The sequence below is a fragment of the Dipodomys ordii genome, unplaced genomic scaffold (assembly GCF_000151885.1).
Source record: "Dipodomys ordii isolate 6190 unplaced genomic scaffold, Dord_2.0 Scaffold24, whole genome shotgun sequence".
In the NCBI taxonomy this organism is placed as follows: Eukaryota; Metazoa; Chordata; class Mammalia; order Rodentia; family Heteromyidae; genus Dipodomys; species Dipodomys ordii.
In genome coordinates this window covers 13698864-13718370 of record NW_012267240.1, presented here as the reverse complement: position 1 = coordinate 13718370, position 19507 = coordinate 13698864, and the positions used below count along the sequence as shown (strand labels likewise).

Below are 19507 nucleotides of genomic sequence, written 5' to 3'. Positions count from 1 at the left end.
ATAAGCAAAAAGAAAAAAGCCAGAAGTGGTGCTGTGGCTCAAGTGGTAGAGTGCTAGCCTTGAGCTGAAGAGCTGAGGGACAGTGCCCAGGCCTAAAGTTCAGGCATGACCGGACCCCCCCCCAAAAAAAAAACAACTATAAGGAGCTATTTTGATTAAACTACAATGCATACATGTCCTAAATAGCATGGTGAAACTTATTAAGATTAATACACATACATACATATATGAACATATATGTACACAGATAGATAGAAAGATAGATAGATATGCATTATATTACCAGAAAGTAAAACAGACTTTGATGAAGGACAGTAAGGGGTAAGTACTCACAAGAGAGAGAGGGAAAACAACAGAATAAAAGAGGATGAACATAGCTGAAGTATTTCGTATGTATGTATATGAACAAAACTGTGAAAGCTGTTGAAATTTCTTTAAGAGAGAAAGTGGGGTAAGGAGAGTGATAAAAAGTGAATTTGATAGGGTGACATGGTATAAATACGTGGAATTGCCACAATGAAACCCCCGTGTACAATTAGTACATGTTAATAAAAATATTAAAATATATAAGCTTAAGAGCTATGTCACCAATGTTCTGTGGTCACATTGCAACAAAATCCATATATATTACTAGCTACTTAAATTTTAGTAATCTAAAATAATATTATAATTCTTTGGACAAAACACACATATATATTATACAAAAAACTAGTTCATATCAACTAGTCTCAAACAATGAAATTGTAAGGAAATTTGTAGTTAATTGTAGGATATCTGATTGGAAACCTATTATTTACTGCACACCCCAGTTTAGCAATATTTCCTATTTTTTATTTCATCTATTCACATGTTAATAATACCTTTTTCTTTCACAAATTAAAGCTGAGCAATTTAAATCTGCATTTGGGATTTAAAGGACTACTTATGCCTAGAAACCCTGTCTACATTTCTGTGGCACTAGGGGGTGTCATTTGCTTAAATCTTAATTCCTCTTTCCCTTCATTTTCTTCTCCATAACACCGTAAGTGAAGTGGAGCATGAGGGCTGTGAGAGGGAACAGAAGAGACTTTATTTTTCAATATTGACACATGAAAAATAGAAGAATCTGTAGCATAAGAACCTGATGCACATTTTACATCTACTTTTCTTTTATAGGAAAAACTCTAAAACCAGAGCCAACACCAACCCCACAAGAAAGTAAGTGTTCCACATTTTATAGTCCCTGAATAGGGAGTGTTACCCCTTTCTTTCTCAATAAAAACAATTCCTCTAAAAGGGGGAAACCAGTTCTTAATATTTGAGGGTCTCGTGGAAGGTTGAATTTTTGTCTCCAGGAGAAGCCCCTGTGCACAAACACAAGATCTAATTACTTCAGCTCCCCATGGGTTCATGAATTGAGGCCAAGTATCTCCTTTAGCACAGGACCAATGGGTATTATAACCAAGTCTCTTGGTCAAACAACATGGATGGAGTTCTTTGTAGTTCTGGAAATCAGAAATGTGAAATGAGTTTGACTGGACCAAATCCACATGACCAGAGGTTCTTAAGAGATGTGTTTCTTATTTGGCCACCTTTTAGGCTTTTAGAGGGTATTCCCTGAACTCATTGGCCCAAACCAAGCAGTGTATTGTTTCAATTGTCTTGTTGCCTTTTTATGTACTTACACCTGCCTGTTTCCCTCCATCAGGAACTTGCATACTGATTTAATCTCTCTTTCTTAAGATCCGTGCTTTAATTCCAGCTTTTGTGCCTTTATCATTGTAAGCTTCCAGGCTTAAGAGTTGGGCACCTTTGGGGCCCTTCTTCTTTCTTTGCATAGAAATCCCAAATTCCATAGCTTGGCAGAAGCCTTAGAATCAGTCTTGCATGCGCATTTCTTGATTCTCCAGTTCTACCCTAAAGTTCCCAAGTCTGTCTGTGGTAGGTTATTTCTCACATAGAGATGGAATCTGATTTCCCATACTCTTATTCCTTGGAGCTAAAACATGCCAGGGACGTTGTTTAAAGCCTTGTAGCGATGCTCCCCTGCTGATTAAAGTGTCCTTGGGAGTTCTTTTACCCAATGATGACTCATGGACTTAGACTGGAAGAGAAACTGGCTTGTTTTTGCAGGGTGGGTGGCAGGTGAATGGTTGTTTTTGACAATTCAGTCTGTACTGGACATAGACATGTCTTTAATTGTCTAAGTAAAACTCTTCTCATTTTCTCATCTTTTTTTTTCTTTTTTTCTTCTAGACCCGCCAGTCACAGAAGATGGGTGGGTGATTTACAAAGATTACCAGTATTACTTTAGCAAAGAAAGGGAGACCATGGATAATGCACGGGCATTTTGCAAGAGGAATTTTGGTGACCTTGTTACTATTAAAAGTGAAAGTGTGAAGAAGTTCCTATGGAAATATGTAAGCATATAATTAACTGAAAAAAATGCAAGAGTGGCAAATTAGGAACAAAGATGAGATCTACAACTTAAACCCCATGACGTAAATTTAAACTTTGTGCTAAATTTGAAGCTTTTAAGTGCAGGGGTAATGATGTGAATTCCTGAGGCAGGTCCATAATAAGAGGAATAACTTATTGCCAAAGCATGCAGTATAGAGGTTATAACTTATTCTTTGACTATGCAGCATGGAAGTTGTAGCTTGTTGTTTGACTATGTAGAACAGAATCACAGAATCCAGAAATATTTTTTTTTAGTCTAGACTCTCCGAAGGGCCATATTTGAGTTGCGTAGAGTTGCTTAATTTCATTTTCCAAGATTATGTGTCAACGAATTGCTATATATCAATTATAGGCCCTTTGCATATCATACAGATTGATTGATTATTCATTTTAAAAATCTGCTTGGGATCATACTGTTGACTAACAAATAGTACAACTTGATTATTCATGTAAAAATCTTTCTTGATTGGTACCCAGATTATCAGCTATTATGGAAAATATAATTTACTTTTTCTAAGAATTCTTGGCTCATTATCTTTCTAATTAAAAATGATCAAGGTATGTTTTTGCCAGGGAAAGTAAGAAAGAGAAATGACAAAAAAAATTCATTTGATTAAACAGCATGCATGTATAGTCTAACTTAGCCTTTTCTTTGTGGATATACCTTGCTTTGAAATTGTCAAGTCACACAAATATATGTTTATATGATATATTATGTATTAAATCCATCGATAGTAATGAAGAAGTAAAGATTTGTTCAACACACAACTGTTCCAGGCAGTTGATGCTTTACACAATTACTAAGGCACTTATTTTATAGATAACTGTGGTAAAATTCTTTTTTTGCACATTTTTGTTTCTATTTCTATGAAGGATTAAACTTAAAGATATGACATAGCTGAATGAATTCCTCCTTTGGAAATGTTCCAAGTAGACTACCCAATTAGCATGCAGGTTTTACTTAAGAGCCTCCTTATTATGTGATTCTAAGTTGAATTATATGTAAATTTTTGTGTTTTAGGTAAACAAGAATGGCATGCAGACACCATATTTTATTGGTTTATTGATCAGTCTGGATAAGAAGTTTACGTAAGTAAATCAAGACAAAATAATTTCACTTAGAATAGTGATCTGATAAGTACTTAGGAGTTCTTTGAGGCCTTTCCTTTGCTGAAAAAATTTGAGAAGTAAATTCTCTCTTTTTCTCTTTTTAAAATATACTCTTTATTATCCTCAAATACTTGTACAAAGGAGTAACATTCAACAAAGCAGTTTATAAATGCAGTGTGTCTTGATCAATGAAAATAAATTCTGCAGTGTTCTTAATCTGAAAAATATCCCTTAAAAAGGAATTTAAAATCATCTCGCTAAATATTTTGACATTAATAATGTCAACCCCAGATTGGATTTAATGTTGCAAAATGTCATTTGTGTTATTTTAGGGTACATCATTGACTAAGATGTATTAGATAGACATGAGCACTAAATTTATTTTTTAAATTACAATCCTATTTGGACAAATATTGGTACTCAAAACCAAAGCTTTGCTTTTTGTTCTCTCATTCACTACTTTTCTTAACAACATAGCTTTGAAGTATTCTTCCTTCCAAGTGAATAAATGTCTTATATCCTAATAGATATAGGATCCAGGAAAATCTGTGCAGGAAAGAAGAAATAAGTATATTGGGGGAGGTCTTTCCTCATTCATTAGTAACTATGTTCTCCTGTATTTGAGGAGTCCATATGTCTGCTGGCCCATATACTGGTATCTTAGTCACATACCTTCTATGAGACTTTTATTGCTTTTGGTAGTAGAAACCTAAATTCAAGCTGATCATTTCTAAACATTAGAAATGTTTGCTATTCCTATAGAGAAGCCCCATTTCTTATATCATGTCCAAAGCAGGAGACTCACATTTGATGATCTCTTTTCCTCATAGCTCTCACAGCTTCTGAATTTCTATAGATGGTCTTCTTAAACAAATAAAGACAACATTGTACATGACGAAACCCAACTTGAAGTCGTGGTGAATTTGACCCAAGGGCTTCAAGAAAACACAATGTGTTAGATCTCAAGTGCCCGGACATCTGGTGTTTCCTGCCAGTTTCTCTAAGTTCACTTCAGTTTCCTAAGCATCTTGTGCCCCAGTCATCTCCATTGACTTGAACCTTTCTAGAGTGTAGCCATTTGTTTTAGGACTGGATATTGCCAAATGCTTGTATTTTCTTTTCCAGTTGGATGGATGGAAGCAAAGTAGATTATGTGGCTTGGGCCACAGGTGAACCCAACTTTGCAAATGAAGATGAAAACTGTGTCACCATGTACACAAATTCAGGTAGATAATACATATACCTCTTGAATTTGCTTTTGTTGGGAGGTGGAGGGACAATACCATCTCCTATAGCCTTAAGCTGTAAGTAGTACCTACTTAGTTTTAGAAAGGAAAGGAAAGAAAAGAAAAGAAAAGAAAAGAAAGTTGTAATTTTAACAGCGCTAACTGCTCAATTTTTAAGCAAAATTGTGTAGACATGCTCACCACCACGCAAACACAGGACCCTGGTGATTTTTACTTCTTCCTAAACTATGAGTCACAGTTTTCAGGTTCTTACTTGAAGAAAATACCTAGAGTATAGTCATGTATCATCTTTTCCTCTTTCTTTAGTTCTCCTATTATTCTATAAAATGCCAATCATGTTACAGTTCATCTGTTTAGTGGAAATTAGTTGAGGTAATGCATCTGAACATGAACACATATTGAAGGATCATTAGACTGTTATTACTAGTGAGTGCTAATTGCATAATACCTGTAAGTACCAAGTATACGTTTGGCACATAAAGAACTTTTTTTTTTGTCTGTTGTGAGGTCTGAACTATGGGCTCAGGCCCTATCCCTCAGCTCTTCAGCTCAAGGCTAGTGCTCTACCACTTGAACCATAGCACCACTTCTGGCTTTTTCTGCTTATGTGGTGCTGAGGAATCGAACCCAGGACCTCATGCATGCAAGGCAAACACTCTACCACTGAGCCACCTTTCCAGCCCCCTAAGGAACTTTTGTAAAACTGAACTATTACCAGTTTAAGTGAAAGAGGAGGGATATTGTGTTGATTCTTCTAGTCATTTGGGTACAAATAAAGTTTTATTTTACTTGAAACTATGTTTTTGAGAATCCTTCTAAAAGTCTAACTGTGGTTCTAAGAGAAAGTGATTTTTAAACATGGGCATGCAAATCTAACAGCTCTGTTGTGCTCTTTGCCAGGGTTTTGGAATGACATTAACTGTGGTTATCCAAATGCCTTCATCTGCCAACGCCACAACAGCAGCATCAATGCCACGGTCATGCCCACTACGGCCTCCACCCCAGGCGGCTGTAAGGAAGGTTGGAATTGGTATAATAACAAGGTATGAGGAGAATTGGTTGACATCTTGGCATTGTAACATGCAAAGTGATGTGTGCAAAGTTAACTTTTTGCATATGTTATCACTTTGGATTATTTTTTTTTGGCAAGAATAAGTGGGTCCTATAGAAAATGCTCAGTGGAAATTAAGGGCTTCCTTGAGATACTATCCAAATAGTTGTAACTTTTATCTCAAGGGGAGAAGTTGACTTGTAAAGAAAGTTTGTGGGTCATAAAGCGGACTTTCAATTAAAAAAATCCCTACTTGGGATCAGCTATCATTGAGCTATAAACTTTATGAATTGTTTTGATTTCTTTAGAGCAGACCTTGTCATCTTTAGTTAACCATCCCCCCCTCCCTGCTTCTGTCTCAGTGTTTCAAAATCTTTGGGTTTGTTCAAGAAGAGAGAAAAAATTGGCAAGATGCACGGAAAGCTTGCATAGGATATAAAGGGAATCTTGTATCCATACAGAATGAAAAAGAACAAGGTATGTGGGCTCCTTTCCAGTTGATGATGAATTTGAATATGTATATGTAAGTTTGCCCTAAAATGATAGGCTATGAGTATTGTAATGGAATCAAAGAATGATTTTATTTGGTTGTAGGTAATTTACTGGGTATTTTACATAGAATCTTTTCAATTATCATAGCAAATCCATACAGCAGGTACTATTTTTTATTATTGAGGAAATGATATTAGGAGAGACTTGGAACAGGGACCTTGACTGTGAAGAACTGGATTTCAGAATAGAATTCATGGATACCAGCTTAAATCCTATCCAGTTCATTTCTGAAGACTCAAAGAAGAGTAGTTCTAAGGAAGAAATGAATAATTGCTAAATTCTCATATGTTTATCTTCTAGGTACTTGGTTATGTAACTCATAATTAAGTGAAACTAGTATTTTTAATATGAATTTTGATTTTTTAAATAAGTTTTTTATTGTAAAAATACTTTACAGAGGGGTTACAGTTACACGAGCAAGGTAATGAGTACATTTTTTATCAAGCATTATTGCCCCCTCCTTTGTGTTTCCCCTACCATCCCTTCTCTCCCTCTTCTACAACTATACTACCCCCTCCCCCGCCTAAATTGTAAAGTTCTTTTTTTCAACATTGTATCTTGTACATCTCATTGTTACAATGGGTCAACCTGTAGGGTAAGTCAGAACAGCGGAGAGTTCTGAAGGAGAGCACTTGGAATATCTGTAGAGAAGATTGCAAACTTCATTCCACTGTAAAAATAAAGGCACTGCCTGATGCTGGTGGCTCATGCCTGTAATCCTAGCAACTCAGAAGGCTGAGGTCTGGGCATCTCAATTCAAAACCAGTCCAGGCAGGAAAGTCTGTGAGACTCTTATCTCCACCTCACTACCAGAAAACTGGAAGTAAAGCTGTGACTCAAAATGGTAGAGCACTAGCCTTAAGCAAAAAGAACTCAGGACAGTGCCCATGTCCTGAGTTCAAGCCCCAAGACTGACCAAAAAAAAAAGGCACCTCTACATGTGGGCTTTTGGGGACCGCCTTTGCTGAGATAAGTTTTAGGTTGAATTTGTGATTTGTGCTTTAAGAAGGAAGTGATGATAAATGACAGGAAACTCAGATTAAATCCATAAAGGGTTTGGGAATCACTGACTGAAATTAAGTTATTAAAGGCCTTTAAACAACTTAGGAAAGTCCTTGTGTGGATTTTGAAGATTTCCTTCTATGACAGGAAAAAGATTAAAATGAGGAAGGCATTCAAATATCCAGGACTCATCCCTTTGGCTGCTTCTTGAGGAAGATGGGCTTTTCTAAGGACTGTGAAAATCGCTCTGCTGGGGGTGGAGAGTGTGTGCTCAAATGAACAATGTAGAAACACCTGTGCTGGCTGGGCTATCATGGAGGAAAGATGCTCAGTAGATGTTGGTTGTGTGTGCCTATTTATGAGGATGTTATATACTGGATATTCTCTAAAGTTCCCTTTCATTTTGAATTTCTTTGACTTTCTAGATCACTTACAGCCCCAAATATTAGACCTAAAAAAAGGACAAGAAAGAAAGACACTAGAAACCTACAAATGTTTGCTTTGTAAATGTTACAGTGGGCTCTGTCTGAAGGCATTGAGCAGTAAACCAACTGAGCTTCCAATGAGAACCCTTGACAGATAGGTTCAACAACTTGCCAGATACTGAAAGGAAAAATCAAATGATAGCCAATACAGGAAGATGATATTCATATTTCTCTCATTGGCCTGCCATAGTCTAGGATTTAGCTACCTAGCAGAGAAACACAATAATTGATTTCCTCTTGTAACCACAAAGTGCTAATTCCTGGCATAGTGAAATTAGAACTCAAGTAATAGTGATGTACAGAAGGAAATGATTTTGAGATAAAATAATATTATTCCTGGCAAAACAGGCACATATTGTTGAGTTCTTATTGTGGTTGTTGGCAGTAAAGAAAACTTCAGTGCTGAATGCTGACAGGTAAAACTTTTTTCCCATTTCATTTCAAGTTGAACGTAGGCACACGTTGCCATCTTAAGACACAAAATAAACCAAATAAATATCTACTCATGCTATGTCTTTGGAATATATTGGAAGAAAAGTATATCTCTCTTTTTGATATTTTTATCTTTAGTTTGTTCAGAAAATAGGAAATCTTTGATCAAGGTAGTAGTTGCTGACTATACCTCTACTTTAAAAAAAGAATAAACGCATATAGTGGCTGCCCCACAGAACTGTTTTTGTTAAAGTTTTTGTATTATCTTTAAGTGTTTGTTCATGAATAGCTAGATCATTGCATGTCTGCAGGCTTCAATTTTACATATGTTATTAGTAACCCTAGGTCTTAATCATTCCATCATTTACATACCAGGGATACGCTTGAGCATCGATCTTGGCAGATTGTTGTTTACTGAGCAGGAGCTCATTTACCTAGGAATGGAAATAGCTCAAGTGTGTTGCAGGAAAGGAATGAGGCCCAGGACATTTAATTCTAACCTAGGTTCTCATAGTTACCACTGTCTTCGTTGCCATTGAACAGACAAAGATATAGCTTGCCATTTTGTTTTGTATGCTCTGAGTTTCTCTAGATCTTCCCATCCAAGGCTGTGATCACGTTAGCAATTATACATTTCTAGGGCCAGTTTATGACCACTGATCTCTAAGGAGGTACCTGTCCAGGAGGTATCTCAATTGGGTAGCTTTTTGGGTTTGGCAGTCGAGATATTGATCATTTGAAAATCTAATGCTTCTATGTCTTGACATATAGTTTTGATTTTTCAGAACTTTTCTAGGTTCTAGGTTCTCTCCCTTAGTTATTATTATTATTATTAATATGATCTTTAGTTTTTTATTATCCTTACTTACATGTACAAGGGATTTTAATTCAACATGGCAGTTTGTGAGTACAATGAATCTTGATCAACGCCATGTCTTTCATCATTTTCAGCATCTCTCCCATCTCTACCCATCCCCTGCATTATTGCTCCATTGTTGTATATACGTTGAATATTATGCCTACTTCATCCATACTTTCTCTCTCCAATTGTTCTTTCTTCTTCCCTTAACTCTCCTCATTTTTTCTTGAAAACACATGTTCCAGCCTCCTGGTATGCATTTTGTCAAACTGTTGGTGGTAATGTAAACTGGAACAACTACTATGGAAGGTAATTTAAAGATTCTTCCAAAGAACTAAATATAGAACTATCCTATAGAGGGGTGTAGCTGAGGAGGTGGGAGGTACAGGTTGGTAGAAGAAAAACAAAGGAGGAGGCAACAATGCTGGATAAGAAATGTACTCATTCCCTTGCTCATGTAATTGTAACCTCTCTATACAGTATTTTCAGAATAAAAATCTTATTTTAAAAAGAGAACTATTCTTTAATCTAGCAATACCACTGTTGGGCATTTTTACAAAAATATTACAAATCCAGATACAGTAAAGACACTTGTACAACCCTATTCATTGCCGCACTATTCACCATAGCCAAGCTAGGAAAACAGCCCAGATGTCCTACAATGGACAAATGGATCAAGAAAATGTGTTATGTATGCACAATAGAATTTTACACATCAATCAGAAAGAATGGTATTACATCATTTGCAGGGAAATGGAGGGAACTGGAAAAATTAAGTGGAGTAAGTCAGGCGCAGGGAGATAAATGACATATTTTCTCTCATGTGGAAATTTGATCTAAATTATAAATACATATGTAAATCCATAAGGATCATATACATATATACACAAACATATTAGTTCAATATACCTACATATGGTATATGTAGGAGAGGATTCCAAAGGTGTAATTCCTTTGAACACAAACTTATAGATTCCTCCAGCTATTATGATCAGATTATTGTCGTAAGGATGAAATATGTGCCTCTTTCTGCAGGCTAGTAGGCAGCCATAACCCAGATGGGGCTGTTTGACATAGGGAATGAATGTGCTTTGACTTCCTTTGGTCCCTTGCCCTCTTTCCTTGGCAAAGTACATCTTGTGTAGCTGTCTATAGTGGCCTCGATCAAAACCTAGACTTTCAATGTGAGAAATTTCTTTTTTTTAAAGTTCAATTGCCAACACCATGTAAAGGGGAGAAAGGATTTGTTTTGATGGTAAGTGCTTGTAAATAATAATAAAGACTTAAATCCTATGCTCCATATATTGAGCTGGATAGATTTAACCTATCTTCACTGCTTTGAATAGTAATTCCCAAAGTGTGAAATCACCTCATGAAACTTTCTTTTAGCATTTCTTACCTATCACATGAAGGACTCCACTTTCAATGCCTGGACTGGACTGAATGACATTAACTCAGAGCACACATTCCTTTGGACCAATGGCCGAGGAGTTCATTATACAAACTGGGGGAAAGGCTACCCTGGTGGAAGAAGAAGCAGCCTGTCCTATGAAGATGTAAGGATCACTTTCCTACCACCTCTCTCCCTACTATCCTCGGTGTAGATTAATCTTATTATTGATTACTGTCTTATGGAAAAACAAAACAGAGAGAAAGAGTATATAGTTAGGGCACACATTTCTCTCATATTTCTATAGGAAAAGGAAGGGGAAATGGGAAGGGAGATAGAGGTGAACTTTAAAGGGCAATATTTTCTTCCTGAAGAATTGGGCTAGGAATAGTCAATGGGGTAGCTGTATGGATCTGACAACCCTTAGCCATCTCCATGTGGAGAAGTAATTGCAGTAACCTAGTTCTATGGAAAAGTAAGTTTATCTGGACTAAGCCATTCAAGAAAATCACAGTCAAACTACTCTAAACAATAAGGAGATGTCTTAGGTCCAAGAGGAAACGTCTAGAATCCAAAAGACATATTACAATATTTTATCACAACTAAGATAACATCAGTTGAAAAATTTACTGGTGTATGTGCCACTAAAAATTCCATTAGACTCTGATATATTGCTGATTGTGGGATGTATTTCCTATTTCAGAAATGTTAACATATGAAAATGCATGTCTTCAAATTGGTGAGATAGGATACATGACTCACTGAATATTCCCTTCCTTTGGGTGTCTTTATCAATAAGCAGCTCTTTTTCATTCCTCCACCATGAAAAGCAGTGGAGAAACAGTAGACACGCATGTGTGGGCTTGAATGGCTGGGTCTTGAATGCCATCATTCCATTTATAAGCAGTGTGGTTTTGAGCTCACATCTCTTGTTTACATGAGGGGCAGAATCACAGATGAGAGAGAGAGTTTAGAAGAATTAATATACTTATAGCACTTAGATCAGTTTGCAACATTATAGTGCAAGGTATAATGATTATAGTTGATGGATTAAAAGGCCTAATGCATGCTATAATCCAAATCGCTATTATTGGATGACAGAGTATTCCACAGCCCTGATGTAGTCTTCTGTAAAGTTACAAAGATGTGATGCTTTCTAGCTGTCTGAGATAGTGACTTATTTTTCATTGTTACATCCTCCTTTATTTTTCCCCTACCATCCCTTTCCTCTCCACCTCCCCAACTCCTCCCTCCCCTCTCCAACTCACCCCCCCCCAAAGTTATACAGTTCATTTTCAACATAGTATCTTGAACATCTCATTGTTACAATGGGTCATCCTGTATCCTTATTTCAGCATTTTGTTATTTCCCTTCCCCTCCCCAAACTAGAAAAATGTATATACAAGACACAGGACACCAGAATCAAATACAGTGACAACAGGGGTTGTACCATGGGGAAAAACATACAAAGAAACAAAAAAAATCACATAGTACATTTTAAGTACATTTAAAAGAACAGAAACGAAGATAAAACCTCTTGTGTCCTTATTTTGGGGTTCATTTTGCTTAGCATCAGGTCATATGGTCATATGTATATGACCTCTTCTGTTTGTCTTAGACATATACTAGTTATTGCAGATAAGGGAAACCATAGAACCTATGTTTCTTTGAGTCTGGCTTATTTCACTTAATATATTTTTTTCCAAGTCTTTCCATTTCCTAACAAATGGGGTGTTGTCATTCTTTCTGATGGAGGCATAGAATTCCAGTGTGTGTGTGTGTGTGTGTGAGAGAGAGAGGGGGGGGAAGGGTACTGGGCTTGAACTCTGCCTGAGGTGCTGTCCCTTAGCTTTTTTACTCAAGGCTTGTACTCTACACTTGAAGCTTAGCTCTACCACTCTTCATCCTCTGATAATTTATTGGAGATAGGAATCTCACAGATTTTCCTGTACAGGATGGCTTTGGTGATCCACAGATCTCAGCCTCCTGAGCAGCTAAGCACTTGTGAGCTACCAGTGCCTGGCTATAATAATACTTTTATAATATACTAATATATACTAATACTATAATAACATTTTATAAGGCAAGTTAACAATGAAAAAAGTAGGGGTTGTGCTAATTCCCTCTTAATATTTCAGGATTGGAATAGTGTGAATTTGTATGGACTAGATGTTATATTCTTCTAGAATTTTTGGTTCCTAAGTTTTGTTAGCAATTTGTAACATTTCAGGTTTATATCTAAAATGCATCCCAATCTATAGGGTTTTTATTTCAGACAGGAAGAGCTCAAATGTGTGGGATCTACAGGAAAGGTGGATAAAAGTTGGATGGAAAGAAATGATGGACTGAATAGATCATAAAGTAGGATGATCTTAACATTTGGACATTAGGAATAATGTGTGTCAGGTGCTTATTATAGAGTTGATCTACAGCCAGGCATTGGTGGCTCATACCTGTAATCTTAGTTACTCAGGAGGCGGAGACTGAGGATTTCAGCTCAAAGCCAGCCTGGGTAGAAAGGTCCATAAGACCCTTATCTCCAGTTAATCTCCAAAAGGCAAGAAATGGAGCTGTGAGAGAGTGCCAGCCTTGAGCACTCTGGCTCTGAGTTCAAGCCCTTGCATTGGCACACACAGAACAAGAAAATCGATCTAAATAGTTGAAAATTCCTGCTTATTTTTTCCTTTTTCTGCACATGTACAGGCTGACTGTGTGGTCATTATTGGAGGCAAATCAAGGGATGCTGGGTCATGGATGGATGACACCTGTGACAGTAAGCAAGGCTACATTTGCCAAACAGAGTCTGGTAAGTTCTACCAAACCTAACCTGCCTGGAGAATCAGTTTGAGGTGATAATTGGGGGCAGAGAGGGCCGCTGTGTTTATACTCAGAAGCTGAATTTCAGTTCGAATCCTTGTTCCCCCAGATTTTTTTCTTTTTTAAGCACTTCCTGGGGAGGCAGGGAAATCTGGACAACTCACGAGAGTGACTGAAAATCCCTCTGACATTTCCGATGTTTGAATATGACTGCAGAAATCTTAACCTCCTCTTCATCTGAAGGCCAATTCAGGCCAGACCCCTTTCCTCTTTATTCACCCAGCCCCTCCCCCCCTTCTCCTTCTTGTCTATGGGTTCTGGACAGATTCAAACTATATCCAGAATGAAAACATTTGGGAAAACAATATTGCATCTCCAGTGAACATCTGTAACTGTTTTCTTTTGCCCTCACCATAATTCTCTAAACACCACCATATTGCAGCTGTTTTTCTGGCATTTACATTTTATTGGTTATTATAAGTACCCTAGAGCTGATTTGAAGAATACAGGAAAATGTGTGTTGATTCTAGGCACATGTCACACCACTGTTTTATTTTTTACTTATTTGTAACTGATAGATTAAAACATAAAATGGGTTGGGAGGGATAACCTTGTGACATTGTAATCCTTGTGTGCATTATAAAGTGTTCAAATCGGGCTATTCGTATGCTATTTTAGATAAGGGGCATGAACATGTGCTGATTTGTCTATCCAAGTGAGAAAAGGGTGTCCTGTCCCGTCAAAAGGTACTAGGGACATTATGGCCTACCCCCTGACTTTTAGACTGACAGCCAGGACTACCAACCAACATTGCCACCTGCTGTTCTTTAGACATAGGGTGAGAGTGAGGGCTCTTTCCTTAAGTTAATAGAAATTCACAAGCTCACTGAAACTCTTCCTCTTTTTGTGAGCATAAATGATAGATTATTTTGCCATTAAGAAAATACAATATTTTTAATAATAAGGAAAAAGTCACAAAGTGAAAAATGCAGCTTATAAAATTGTATAAATTATAAGTTACCAAAGAAAAAGAACCCACTTTCAACCTCCCTTAAAAGGGAGAATAAAGCTGGGTGCTAGTGGCTCCTCATCCATGTAATCCTGGCTACTAGAGAGGCTGAGATTTAAGGATCATGATTCAAAGCCAAACCAGTCAGGAAAGTCTGTGAGACTCTTTATCTCTAAGTTATCACCAAAAACACCAGAAATGGAGCTGTAGCTCAAATGCTAAAGTGCTAGCTTTGAGCAAAAAAACTCGTAGAGACAGCACCAAGGCCCTGAGTTTAAGCTCCAGGACTAGCACATAAAAAATAATTCTAAGGAAATACATCAAATAGCAATAAGTTGTTATCTTATAGTGGAGCAAAGAGTGGGACACAGAGCCATGGTAGTGCTTTTTTTTATTGTGAAAATACTGTACAGAGGGGTTACAATTATGTGGGCAAGATAATGAATATATTTCTTATCAAGCATTGTAGCCTCCTCCTTTGTTTCCCCTTCCCATCCTCCCCCTGCCCCCCAACCAATCCTCCCCACCCCCTCCTCCCCTGCACCAAAGTTGTAAAGTTCATTTTTTGACATAAGGACTTGTACATCTCATTGTTGCAATGGGACCACCCGTATCCCTATTTAAACGATTTGTTTTTCCCTTCCCCTCAACAAATTATACCGACATCAAATACAGTGAAAGCAGGGGTCATACTGTGGGGGAGGGACATACAAAGCAACAAAGAAATAATCTTATAATTGTGTTAGAAACAATTGCATGAAAGAAAAAAACATTTGAATACATATCTTAGGGTTCATTTCCCTAACATCAACTTATCTGACCTTTTCTGCTTGACTCAGATATATTCTAGATATTGAAAATAAGGGAAACCATGGAACTTATGTTTCTTTGGGCCTGGCTTACTTCACTTAATATAATTTTTTTCCAAGTCTTTCCATTTCCTAACAAATGGGGCAATGTCATTCTTTCTGATGGAGGCATAGAATTCCATTGTGTATATATACCACATTTTCTTGATCCATTCATCTACTGAGGGGCATCTGGGTTGGTTCCATATCTTAGCTATAGTAAATAATGCTGCAATAAACATAATCGTGCTGGTAGCTTTAGTATGGTCTTGTTTGTGATCATTTGGGTAAATGCCCAAAAGTGGGATTGCTGGGTCATAGGGGAGCTCTATGTGGAGTCTTTTGAGGAACCTCCATACTGCTTTCCAAAGTGGTTGAACAAATTTACACTCCCACCAACAATGAAGTAAGGTTCCCTTCTGTCCACATCCCCTCCAGCATCTGTTGTTATTAGAGTTCTTGATTTTTGCCATTCTAACTGGGGTGAGGTGGTATCTCAATGTTGTTTTGATTGCATTTCTTGTATGGCTAGAGAGGTTGAGCATTTCTTCATGTGTCTATTGACCATCCTTCTTTCCTCTTCAGAGAAGCTTCTCTTTAAGTCTTTAGCCCACTTATTTATTGGACAGTTGTTTCTTTGAAGATTTGTTGTTGGGGAATTTAATTTTTTGAGTTCCAGGTATATTTTAGATATGAGACCCTTGTCCATTGTATAGCTAGTGAAGATCTTCTCCCAATCCATAGGCTTTCTATTGATCTTGCTAGCTATGTCCTTTGCCATGCAGAAGCTCTGCAACTTCATGCAATCCCATTTGTCCAACCTTTCTTTGATTTGTTGTGTTAGTGCTTTTGTTTTGAGTCCATATTTTTCAAATGTCTACAAAGGCATGTCAGTACACATAAAAATATTTTAAAATACCACCACTTAAAGAATATATAAGGGATGTGGCTCAAATTGTAGACTGAGAGGCTCTAACTTCACTCCCCAGTGCCACAAAAATATAGAAACAAAGAATATATGATACACATGCTTTGCTGAAAATTTATAAAATACAGAAATTTATAAATAAATAAAAAATTATGTTTCCTATTACCTATCCATAGGTAACACGGTTAGAAAATGGTAAGAGAAGCTATTACCTATTGCCTGGGAAACAAAATAGTTTTCTCCTTGTTCTCCTTTTTTTTTTCCTATGAATGTTTTTCAGGAATAAGAAGACCTAAATTTCTGAGCTGTGTATCGCCTTCTGTAAACCTGTTACTTTTTTTTTCTTTCATCTTTACCTCAAGCCTCATTTACTACTTATTTTTTTTTTTTTTTGGTCCAGTCGTGGGGCCTGAACTCTGGGCCTGGGCGCTGTCCCTCAGCTCTTCAGCTCAAGGCTAGCACTCTACCACTTGAGCCACAACGCCACTTCTGGCTTTTTTCTTTTTTGCTTATGTGGTGCTGAGGAATCGAACCCAGGGCCTCAGGCATGCAAGGCAAGCACTCTACCACTGAGCCACCTTCCCAGCCCTTATCTAAATTTTTTTTCCAGCAGCTTTAGAGTCTATCCCGATCTAGGCAATTCTATCCACGCAGGAGAATTTACCTCAAGGAACAGGCCCAGGGTGTCTTATGTAATGATAATCTATCAACACTAGAGGGCAATACAATCAGAAGTTACTCAGTTGCTCTCTTTCTGAAATAAAATTAACACTCACCAGGCATGACAGAAGTTTGGCAACTTCTGTAGTAACAGAACAAGGCAAATGGTGGCTTGGGTTGCTACCCAAGTGGAACAGTTCAGAGAATTGTCCAAGACCATAGCTGGTAGGAATAGAACTTGAACCCAAGGCCAGTGGCTACTTTTTCTGTTAAAAACCCAGACATATTTTGCTGGCTGTTCCATGTCTGTTTGGACTACTTACCTCTTTCTTGCCCAACAGTCTTAAACCTGGCTGTATTCCAGTAAAGCTTTATTTATGGCATAAATTGGAATTTCATATAATGTTTACAGTGTCAAGTACTAGTTTAAAATGGAGTTTTATATAATGTTTACAATGTCAAATACTGGTCTTTTGATTTGAAAGTCATCTGTGGCTCATCTGTAAAAACAGATGAAAGGTGCAATTTAATCCTCTGGTGGTTGTTTGCTGACCTCTTTCCTAGTGCTTCAGCTAAGCTATGCAGAAACTAGCTCTATTTCTGTGTCTTAAGTAGCCTAGAGCACAGGCCTGGCTACAGATCAGTGGTTGGAAGCCAATGATAGGAGACCAAGGAACAAAGATCAAGAGCTGAAATGTGTGTCTTCAAGAGGCTCCAGACTCTGGTTCAAATGGCAGGCTAAATGAAGAGCATAGGAAATCATCATAAGCATTAAATTTGATCCTGAAAGCAAGATTAAATTAACCAGGGGTGGAGATGTGCATGTCATTGCAGAACATACCATTTTTTTTTTAAAAAAGCGTGATTTACAGGTGGAGTCAAATAGATACAAAGAGACTTCAGCTCTTTGATAGAGTGGAACAAATGGGGAGAAGGGAGGATGAAATTATTCTTGACCTTAACATTTAACCAACATAGAAAAGTAAAGATGAGTAATGACAATATTATGGATATTACATAATTTGTGGGATCTAACTGTGGTATTTCTTTTATACAGGGACTGGATCACATTGAATTTGCAATACAGTTTGTTTGTTAGTTTAGAAAGTTGTTTCTACCTCTAACTTACTATTTGACATGCAATTTGGAAACTATTTAATCAGGTCTGCTGATTTAAAATAACACCTTGTTGCTGGGCACCAGTAGCTCATACCTGTAATCCTAGCTACTGGGGAGACTGAGATCTGAAAATTGTGAGTCAAAACACAACATGAGCAAGAAAGTCTATGAAATTAACTACCAAACAGCCAGAAGTGGAATTGTAGCTCAAGTGGTAGAGCACTAACCTTGAGCAAAATAGCTCAGGGAAAGTGCCAGGCAATAAATTCAAGCCACAGGACACACACACACACACACACACACACACACACACACACACACACACACACACACACACACACACACACACACACACAGCTTGTTTAATATTTTCCAGTTTGTAGCTAGGATATTCTGATTGTTTCTATGATGGGTAAGATACAGTAGTCATGATGGTTAATTTTTATTTATTGATAATGCTAATAAAATAATCTTTTCATTACAGACCCTTCCTTGCCTAATCTTCCAACAACTGTTCCAACAAATGGCTTTATCAAATATGGGAAAAGCAGCTATTCATTCATGAAATTAAAGTTACCCTGGCATGAAGCAGAGAAATATTGCAGAGATTATAATTCTCTTCTTGCTAGCATTCTGGATCCTTACAGCAATGCATTTGCATGGATGCAAATGCACATATTTAATATTCCTCTGTGGATTGGACTCAACAGTAACTTGGTAAGCTTCTGGAAACATGCACAGCTTGACATGATGGATAAACTGTGGTCAAAAATAATACTCAAATTTTCCTCCTGTCAGACATTTATGTGAAAGAAACCATGTGGCATAATGTGACATATTACCAACAATAATAATACCCAGAGAGCCAAATGTGATGATGAACAGTTTTAATCCCAGTACTTGGGAGGCTAAGACAGGAGGATCCCAAGTTTGAGGCCACTCTGAGCTACATTGTAAGTTCCAGGACCACCTGAGTTATAGATGAGGAAACTGTGTCTTCAAACCCCAAGCAAACAAACAAAAACACAACCAGATCTTTCAAGGATTCACTACCTTAAAGGATCTGGTAGCTACTTTTGTGTCAAAGATCAAACTAAGAATTCTATAACTAGTATTCATATTCTTGTTGCTTTTGAACAGGAAAATGACAGTTTGCAGCTAAACAGTTTTACTTAGTCACTTATTTTGTGGCAGAAGCATGATTGTAATGATGTCATGATAAGAAAGCAGATTGTGAGCGTGCATGCCGGGTGATGGAGATGGTTTTATGTTTTGTTAGCAAGACAGCGTAGGTTGTTACAGGTCATAAAATGTGGATCTTCTGTGCATGTGTGCGAAACAGGTCATTGTTATCTACTCCCTTCATTCCATGATAGAAATAGTTAATTGCTATGCATTGTCTTGATGGCATTATAGAAGGGTTGGTAGGGAACAGGAAGGAGGAGGCCTGGAACAAAGAGTGGTGAGAGAGTTGCCAAAATAGTTCTAAAATGAATCTTCTCTTATGTTCCATCTGTCCACCCTCCATTCTTCTGTAGCTAGGCAATCAGCATCTCTCC

General features: G+C 37.4%; 1 protein-coding gene across 1 annotated transcript in view; it reads left to right on the top strand.

The window, feature by feature from the left end:
- Mrc1 (mannose receptor, C type 1) overlaps positions 1–19507 on the top strand; it is an 80388-nt gene that overhangs the window by 52036 nt on the left and 8845 nt on the right. Inside the window, exons 16-24 of the mRNA XM_013014757.1 lie at positions 1156–1197; positions 2236–2399; positions 3461–3528; positions 4675–4775; positions 5697–5839; positions 6210–6324; positions 10567–10733; positions 13271–13373; positions 18433–18665. Coding sequence (XP_012870211.1) covers positions 1156–1197; positions 2236–2399; positions 3461–3528; positions 4675–4775; positions 5697–5839; positions 6210–6324; positions 10567–10733; positions 13271–13373; positions 18433–18665 — 1136 coding nt within the window. The remainder of the gene's footprint in view (positions 1–1155; positions 1198–2235; positions 2400–3460; positions 3529–4674; positions 4776–5696; positions 5840–6209; positions 6325–10566; positions 10734–13270; positions 13374–18432; positions 18666–19507) is intronic.